This window comes from Lithobates pipiens, unplaced genomic scaffold (assembly GCF_037356315.1).
Source record: "Lithobates pipiens isolate NorthernLeopardFrog02 unplaced genomic scaffold, aLitPip1_a1.2 Scaffold_10, whole genome shotgun sequence".
NCBI lineage: Eukaryota > Metazoa > Chordata > Amphibia > Anura > Ranidae > Lithobates > Lithobates pipiens.
Window position 1 is genome coordinate 190887884 of NW_027507686.1, and position 9741 is coordinate 190897624.

A 9741-nucleotide genomic window follows, 5' to 3' on the forward strand; every position below is an offset into this window, starting at 1 on the left:
ATGAACGGACTTGCCCACACACGGCACTTTTTGAGCGGACTAATACGGCGGACTAAGTCCGCCATACAATCCGCTCTACTTGAAATGAACGGACTTGCCCACACACGCGGAGGAAAGTCCGCTCATTTCAAGCGCGTCTCCAGGTAGGCGGGGCCCGCGAAGGAGACGTCGCGGGCCCCGCCGCCTGGTATGGACTTAAAGGGGAACCCCAACGCCGAAAAAAAACGGCGTGGGGGTGCCCCCCAAGTCCACAACAGACCCTTGTCCGAGCACGCTACCTGGCCGGCCAGGAAAGGGGGGCGAGCGAGCGCCCCCCCCTCCTGAGCCGTACCAGGCCGCGTGCCCTCAACATGGGGGGTGCCTTGGGGAAGGGGGGGCCGCGCGGCCCCCCCACCCCAAAGCACCTTGTCCCCATGTTGATGAGGACAAGGGCCTCTTCCCGACAACCCTGGCCGTTGGTTGTCGGGGTCTGCGGGCGGGGGGCTTATCGGAATCCGGGAGCCCCCTTTAATAAGGGGGCCCCCGGATACCGGCCCCCCACCCTATGTGAATGAGTATGGGGTACAATGTACCCCTACCCATTCACCTGTGAAATAAAAGTACCAAAAAAAAACACAACACACGAGATAAAATATTTTATTGCACAGCTCCGGGGGTCTTCCGTCTTCGGGGGTCTTCTCGCCGGACTCCTCCGCTATCTTCTTGTAGCTATTTTGCTAGCGGAGGAGTCCGGCTTTCTTCCTCCCCGCCGCCGGCCTCTTCTCCCGACTTCGGGGGTCTTGTCCCCTTCTTCGGTTCTTCTGCCGGGCCACCGCGCCTTCTTATAGCTCTTTTACAGGCGGTGGCCCGGTCTTCTGTCGCCGCTGTCGCTGTCGCCGCCGCCTTCCGTTCTTCTTCTTCTTCTTCTTCTCCAGGAGATGTTGCCTCGACGATCTCTCCGGCCGGAATGCCAGAGCCGCGCTGCGTGGCCACTTATATAGTGACAATGGGGCGGTGTCACATGGTATATGTCACATGGGTTGGTGTCACATGGTGACCCCGCCCCCTTACGATGTCATAGTCCCCATGTGACATCAACCCATGTGACCAACCCATGTGACATATACCATGTGACACCGCCCCATTGTCACTATATAAGTGGCCGCGCAGCGCGGCTCTGGCATTCCGGCCGGAGAGATCGTCGAGGCAACATCTCCTGGAGAAGAAGAAGAAGAATAAGAACGGAAGGCGGCGGCGGCGGCGGCGACAGCGGCGACAGAAGACCGGGCCACCGCCTGTAAAAGAGCTATAAGAAGGCGCGGTGGCCCGGCAGAAGAACCGAAGAGGGGGACAAGACCCCCGAAGTCGGGAGAAGAGGCCGGCGGCGGGGAGGAAGAAAGCCGGACTCCTCCGCTAGCAAAAGAGCTACAAGAAGATAGCGGAGGAGTCCGGCGAGAAGACCCCCGAAGACGGAGCTGTGCAATAAAATATTTTATCTCGTGTGTTGTGTTTTTTTTTTGGTACTTTTATTTTACAGGTGAATGGGTAGGGGTACATTGTACCCCATACTCATTCACATAGGGTGGGGGGACGGATTCCGATAAGCCCCCCGCCCGCAGACCCCGACAACCAACGGCCAGGGTTGTCGGGAAGAGGCCCTTGTCCTCATCAACATGGGGACAAGGTGCTTTGGGGTGGGGGGGCCGCGCGGCCCCCCCTTCCCCAAGGCACCCCCCATGTTGAGGGCACGCGGCCTGGTACGGCTCAGGAGGGGGGGGCGCTCGCTCGCCCCCCTTTCCTGGCTGGCCGGGTAGCGTGCTCGGACAAGGGTCTGTTGTGGACTTGGGGGGCACCCCCACGCCGATTTTTTTCGGCGTTGGGGTTCCCCTTTAAGTCCATACCAGGCGGCGGGGCCCGCGACGTCTCCGTCGCGTGCTCCGCCTACCTGGATACCCGCTCGAAATGAGCAGACTTTTCTCCGGGTGGGAAAAGTCCGCTCATTTCGAAAGTACAGCGGACTGGCACACACACGGGCGGACTGTCCGCTCAAACCAAGTTTGAACGGACAATCTTACGGAAATTCCATAAGACTTTGTTCGTCAGACTGTCTGCTGAAAAAGTCCGCTGAAGCCCACACACGAGCGGACTGTCCGCTCAAATGTGTTTCGGCGGACTAAGTTGGGCAGACAGTCCGCCCGTGTGTACGCGGCCTCAGGCTGGATTCACACCTATGCATTTTAAATCATGTTCTGTAGCGCAAATCTGCAAAATGCAAAAAGCACTAAAAATGCATAGGAGTGAATCCAGCCTAAAATCTTATCTAAGAATTTTCGTTCATATTTCGCACCATTAGTGGGCTGCAGCAACAGCCAATTTTCGTGCGTCAATCAAATGATTTTAAAATCAACGATGGGAGAATCGTGCGAGAAATGTAATCAAAAAAATGCCCATGTGAAAAAAAAGAAAATTCCTGGAAAGAAACAAAAGAAGATTCCCAGCCACGAAAATTATTTTCTGTAGCAACATGAGGTGAAACTGAGGGCTTGGTTGGCTGAATTTCGAAATCAATGGTGATTTCTGATTTTCAAAAGAAAATTCTTTCCAAATTCGACCATGTATGACCAGCCTTATACACACGACCGGACTTTTTGACAGCAAAGGTCCGACGGAACGAGTCCGTTGGACAATTCGATCGTGTGTGTGCTCCATCGGACCTTTACTTGCCAAAAATCCGGTGGACTTTAGAAATAGAACATGTTTTAAATTTTTCCACCGGAACTCCGCCGGACTGAAAAATCAGTTCGCATGTATGCTAGTCCGACGCTAGGGCAGCTATTGGCTACTGGCTATGAACTTCCTTATTCTAGTCCGGTAGTACATTATCACGTTCGAATCCGTTGGACTTTGGTGTGATTGTGTGTGGCCAAGTCCGTTCATTCGGAAAGTCCGTCGGAACTCAGCCGAAAGTCCGTCGGAAAGACCGTCGGACCTAGTCCCTCGAAAAGTCCAGTCGTGTGTACGCGGCATTAGTGTGGCTCTGAAACTGGTGCCTTAAAATTGAGCTGAATCTCAATTCACCCGAATTATTATTTTCAATAATAAATAAAAATTTGTAAAAAAAAAAAAATTAAATTGCAAAATAAAAAAAGAATTTTTTTTAAATTGTAAAGGGCATATTCACACGTATTCTCTGGAAAATGCTTAACCCTGCTCCCCCCCCCCCCCATATTACACTGGTGGTTCAGCACAGTTCAATTTCTTAATGCTGCGTTACGTCCTTCATGCTGCACCCCATCACATTATGGGTGCAATGCGAGCGAGGTACCAGCGCAGGAGGGGGCTGACAGGCAGGGGGGGGGGGGGGTCAGCAAAATGTACTTTCACCTGTGTAGCCTAAATTCATTGCACCAACCCCATAACCAATATAGAAAACACTGATAATTCCATAATTCCATGACACATAAAATTACCTTCTGAGCCTTGAGCAGCTCCTCTCTCAGGATCTCTGACCCCTTCTCCCTGATCTCCACAGAGGAGCTACGTAGCCGAGATAAATCATAGGTCGGCTTCTCCATACCTCGCTCAGGGACTGATCTTGAAGTTTCAGGTTTGGACGATGTAGACCAATCCTCAAAAGGGGGTGAGTGCTGAAGCTGTGGACCCCCATCCAGGACAGGAGCCTTCCTGTGTGAAAACACAAGAAACCGAGTCTGGTGGGAGCAATATATAGAGAAAATGGATCTAAATTTTAAAAAAAAACTGTGACTTTAAAAATAACCAAGACAAGGGGAGAATGCAGAAAGAAAGCTAATATCACTGCCGCCAGGAAACTGACTATGAATGAAATTTCCTGTCATTCACATAGAATGCTAAGCTAGAGATCGACATCCTCAATCAATGAGCAATTCACACAATGACTAACACAATATCTAGAAATATATATATCATTTGTGATTGAGAATTATGCAGTAAAATCATCCTGGAATATCAACAACACTCTACAAATGTTAAAATCTTCACTCTTTGATACCAGCAAACCTACAGACCTACAAGAATGAGGCTTAGAATAAGAATAAAAGTAAAACAAAAAAATAATAAAAAATGTTTTCATTGAAAATATATAGAAAATAGTAAGTGTACTATATTCAACTTAGTCAGTATTATACTGTATACAGTATGTGTAGAATATCCATAAAGATGCAAAGGCTAGCATAAACTATGTAATGTATGTATGTAAAGTAACACTAAATCTCCTTAGTTTCCAAAAATAATCCATACACTTCCATAACGTAATAGCCTTGTAATCTATTTATTAAATTGTTTCTTACTGTGTTTTTCTGCTTCTTTGTAAAGACCTCATTGGGCTCCCAACCCTCTCCTTTTCCCCTCACCTCCATTTGTTTGGAATGAGTAGTGCACATTAGTTGTGGTCATGTGGATTTCTCTGGAAACAATCTACTACCAACTTGGTCTGCTTTGTCTGTACAGTTTGAATGCAATTCTGCAAACTGTGCAAGGGAACAGTTAATATGGTTCTAAAGCCATAACAGTTTTTACCTTAAGGCAAGGAATGCAGTTAGGCAATTTTGGTCCCTCAACCCTGCACCTAATATTTACCTGAGCCCTCATTTGGTCCAGCACCGTGCACATCTGCAGCTCTTCTCTCCCCTCACTTCCATGTCTCACTGGCTTTGCTTGGACACTGTGGGCCATTGGCTTCCAGTGCTGTCAATCAAAGCCAGTGACAAGGGAGAGAGGCGGATCCCACTGTCTGTCCATGGATGCAGCAGCGGGGCTAGGGAGTGAGCCTGCACGAGTGCCCCCATTGAAAGTGCCTTCCCATGGGGGCACTGTACAGAGAGGAGCCAGGAGCGCCAGCAAGGGACCCGAGAAGAGGAGGGGTCACTCTATGCAATACCATTGCAGGTAAGTATAGGGATGTTTGTTTTGTTTTTGTTTTTTTTCCATTACAACCACTTTAAGTGGTTGTAAAGAAAAATGTGCCACTTTAAATGTGCCTGGGACCATGTGGAAGAGGTGGTCCTGGGAACAGTTCACGTAGTCTGAGACAGTTTGCTTCAGTATGATTGTAAACTGTACGTGAGCACACCATACATCACAGGGATCACTGTGGTCTGGTCTGGTTGGCAGAGGTGATGATATAAATGTGCCCCAGAGAAAACTGCTTAAAGCGGGAGTCCGCCGGGACTCCGCTTTTTTTTTTTTTTTTTTAAAAGCCAGCAGCTACAAATACTGCCACTTACCTGTCCAGCACGCCCGCGATGTCGGCACCCGAAACCGATCTTTAGATCGTCACTCGGGTGCTGCCGCCGCCATCTTGGGTATGGGAATCAGGAAATGGAGCCTTTCGGCTTCATTTCCCGGTTCCCTACTGCGCATGCGCGAGTTCCGCTGCGCAATAAGGACGGTCCCCGCTGCCTCTGGGATCTGTGTGTTTCCCAGCAGGCAGCGGGGCACTTGCGGAAATGGGCGTAATCTACGCCCCTTTCCGCAGAGAGCTATCCCGGAAGTGGGTGCAGTTACCTGGATTATCCAGGTAACTGCACCCCCCTCCCCCCTGAAACTTTTATTGTGGCACCGGAGGGGGGGAGGATTCCGATGAGCGGAAGGTCCATTTTAGGGTGGACCTCCGTTTTAAAGCCCAGTGTGAGTGTAGACCAGCAGGGGATTGGGAAGGGAAGACAACCAAACTCAGTGTCAGTGCACCCTTACACAACCCAGATCTGAATTAAAAGATGTCCCTAATTAAAGCTAATGCCGCATACACACGACCTGACTTTCCGGCAGACTAGGTCCGACAGAATCAATCCTAACGTGTGTGGGCTAATCCAATCGTTTTTCATTAAAAAAAATCCAACAGACCTAGAAATAAAACATATTTCAAGTCTGTGCGACGGACTCAATCCCTATCGGGAAAACCATTCGTCTGTATGCTGGTCCGACGGACCAAATACGACGCAAGGGAAACTATTGGCTACTGGTTATTGAACTTCATTTTTTTAGTCCCGTCTTACGTCATCACTTTCAAAGCGAACTAACTTTCGAACGGACTTAGTCCGTTCGTGTGTAGCCAAGTCCGTTAGTTCAGAAAGTCAGTTGGAACTCCGCCGAAAGTCCGTCGGGAAGACCATCGGACCTAGTCTGCCGGAAAGTCCGGTCGTGTGTACACAGCATAACACAACCCAGATCTGAATGAAAAGATGTCCCTAATTAAAGCTTAGTCATCTTTCTGATAGTAAAAAAAAAAAAAAAAAAGTGCTGTGCAACCATCCAAAAACTGGTCACAATAAACCAAACAATGTTAACATTGTGTACGCACCCCAAAAAATGCATTCATATTAACATCAGTGCTATATAACCCTTATTGTGATCACTTCCGGGGTGATCACAATAAAGTTTATATAGCATTGATGTTAAAATGAACACGTTTTTGGGGTGTGTACACAGTGTTAATATTGGTTCATTGTGACCAGTTGGCTGCGTAGCACTTTTTTTCTTTTTTACTCTTTTTGGATGGTGTGAGAATACACACAACAGTATGGGCAGCAATAAAATTAGTAGCTATTATTTGAATAATAAAGTGGGCAGGATTGAGCAGAGAATAATTTACAGTTCATCTTCCTGAACATGTTTCATGTTACACGGACACGGAGTCCTCACTCTGAAATCCCCTCTTCACTCACAAAATCCAGGGGTTCTTCTCCCCTATAGTCCCTGTATATTTGAATTTGGCGTTCCTGTGTGGCTCCACCTATACAGCAGTATCATTCATTCCCAGGAATCTATGCATAAAAAAACTACAAGTCCCATCTTCCACCTTGGCAGATGGACTGTAGATCTCAAAGGTGCACAAGTTTGGTGACGCCACTGCACTTGTAGTTCATCGATAGTCCTCCAGTTCTGTAAGGATCGGCTTGCACTAGAGAGGACCGTTCGCTTCCAACTGTGCCAGGGGGCACTGTAGTGAGCAATTCAGCACATCACGCGGCTCCCTTTTTTTTGTGCTTTGAGAAAACTTTATTTGAACTTTACAAAACGTACACTTAATTTATGTTGCTGTACAGCAGCTCAATGAGCTGCACTGCTGTACAAAACTATATGATTCTGTACAGTGCTCTGCAATAATATGCACTATGTCTAAGCGCAGTTCTGGTTTGCTTTGCAGTGTGAATGGGATATGCAGGAAACAAGTGTTTTCTGTTTGTCCTTGCAGTGACAGATGTTTTACAATGCAGTGAAATGTCTAATGCCCTGTACACACAGTCTGACATTCCGACGACAAAATCCGTCGGATTTATTCTGACGGATTTTGGCCCAAACTTGTCTTGCATACACACGGTCGCACAAAGTTGTCTGAAAATCCAATCGTTCAGAACGAGGTGATGTAGAACACGTACGAGGGGTTTATAAAGAGACCAGTAGCCAATAGCTTTCTTCTTGTAATTTATTCTGAGCATGCGTGGCACTTTGTCCGCCGGAATTGTCTACACACAATCGGAATTTAAACGATTTTGTTGTCAGAAAATTTTAGATCCAGCTCTCAAACTTTGTGTGTCGGAAATTCCGATGGAAAAAGTCAGATGGACCCCACACACGATCAGATTTTCCGACAACAAGATCCGATTGCACATTTTCCTGTCAGAAAGCCCGACCGTGTGTACAGGGCATATCACTGCACAGTGTGTGAATTAGCCCTAATTGATGGTTCACAGACCTGAGCTAGAGGAAAAGTCTACAGAACCTGCGATCTACTGAACCCAGATCCAATGCTTTGCAGGCTCCAATGCAACAAAAATAATACAATGCATTTTTTTCTCTTTGCAGTTATTTTTCTTTGCAAAAGGTGGAATTCTTTAATCTAAAATAGTTAGCAGTTCACAGCTATTTTGAGTGTCCTGAGTGGCACAAATTGCTCCTCCATAATCTATGACATTCTAAAGTCCACTGCTTCTTCCATCACTAAACTTATTAACTGGATTGTGAAGTGAACACAAGCATAGCCGATCGGTTATGTGAGCTATCTGCGCCACTCCAGTATAGAACGCTTGGTCATTATTTGGGTCGCAGAGGACCGCACAGATGTCCTGCATTAATGGAACACAATTTACATTGATCTTACCCTCCTGTCCACATCCCACCAGCTGACACTCTCTCCTCCAGGCTGTCTCAGGGAGGGGACATCCAGAAAAGGGTTAGCGAGGTCGGACGGACACAAGTAAAAGATGGAGGTGGAAGTTGAAGAGACGAAAACGGGATGGATGGAAATGACGAATGCAGAGAATAGAAGGGTACAGATGTTGGCGTAGAGCTGATGTTGCACCGTAGAGTTTCAGTGCATCCCACATAAGTATGTGTGTGTCTCCCGCCTGTCACTTCCTCCCACCCCCCCTCTCTGCGGCACACAGAGGAAACACTTCCAGCTGCAGGGAGCGAGGGTGGACAGGGGGAGAGGACGGGAGGAAGAGGGGGCTACACAGAGACAAGTGCAGAAACAAGGAAATCAACTGACAGATGATGCAGATAAGAGAAGCTGAAAAGAAAAAAAAAGAAAAAAATAACACATTAGCACCTCCATATATTAATGATCTGAAAATACGTTCAATGATTGAATAAACATACGTACATGGTTAGCAGAGTGTGTATTCCCTGTAAGACAGCATTTGTTTGCATACAACGTGCAGAGCCCTTTGCTGCGCTGGATGATCAGTTAATTGTATAGTAGCTCCTAACCCACCTACACATGGATTTGATCACATGACCTCCATCTGTTTCCCATTGCAGTAGTGTACGCTGCCTGCTACGTCACATGATAATCATGTGACACACCCAAGGGACATTTTTGGATAGAAGTGAATGCAAATTTCAGTTCCTTTTCCGAAAGCTAGTGAAAATCACTTTTACAAGCAGCCGGCCAGAGAGTCAGAGAGGATCTAATCAGTTTCATTGTCTGCGTTCCCTGTGCTGACAGATCCCAGCACTCAGAAATCTTCCACATAGTATAATTCTAGAGCAAGAAGGAAAATATATATTGCTTTAGTAGGGATTGTTAACAGTACTGAGTGTTTTGTATAGTAATGTAATAATTAATCAGAAATCAACTATCATAAAAAAAACAAAAAACAAATTCTATTAATTGCATGTAATTAATAGAATTGTAATAATAGTTTTCAAGAGCAGGAAGGAAAATATACTGTATATTGCTTTATTAGTGATTACCAGTACTGGGTATTTTGTATCCTGTTTGTTTAATTATTCAATAATCAAATTTGATCAAAAATCAAGTTTTGTAAAAAATATATTTCGTTAACTGCATGCCGTTAACCACTTGCATACCGGACACTCTCACCCCCTTCCTGCCCAGGCCAATTTTCAGCTTTCAGCGCTGCCGCACTTTGAATGACAACTGCGCAACTTGAATGTCATGCAACACTGTACCCATATACATTCTTTATCATCTTTTTGAGACAGATTGAGCTTTCTTTTAGTGCTATTTAATCACCACTGGGTTTTTGCTAAACAGATGAAAAAAAGAGAGAAAATCTTGAAAAAAAAATTTTTTCTCAGTGTCTGTTATACAATTTTGCAAATAAGTCTTTTTTTTTTCTTCACTGATGTGCGGTGATGAGGCTTCACTGATGGACACTGATAGGCTGCATTGATAGGCACTCATGAGGCTGCACTGATGAGGCTGCACTGATGGGCACTAATGAGGCTGTACTGATGGGCACAAATGAGGCAGCA

General features: G+C 46.5%; 1 protein-coding gene across 2 annotated transcripts in view; it reads right to left on the reverse strand.

The window, feature by feature from the left end:
- The window catches only part of RAB3IL1 (RAB3A interacting protein like 1), a 70858-nt gene extending 62093 nt beyond the window's left edge, over window positions 1–8765 (reverse strand). For both annotated transcript variants that reach the window (XM_077460773.1, XM_077460772.1), the window contains exons 1-3: window positions 8624–8765; window positions 8120–8530; window positions 3450–3663 (exon numbers count right to left, since the gene is read on the reverse strand). In XM_077460773.1, the coding sequence (XP_077316899.1) occupies window positions 3450–3663; window positions 8120–8133 (228 nt within the window). In that variant the 5' untranslated portion in view covers window positions 8134–8530; window positions 8624–8765. The remainder of the gene's footprint in view (window positions 1–3449; window positions 3664–8119; window positions 8531–8623) is intronic.
- Between the last annotated feature and the right edge of the window lie 976 nt (window positions 8766–9741).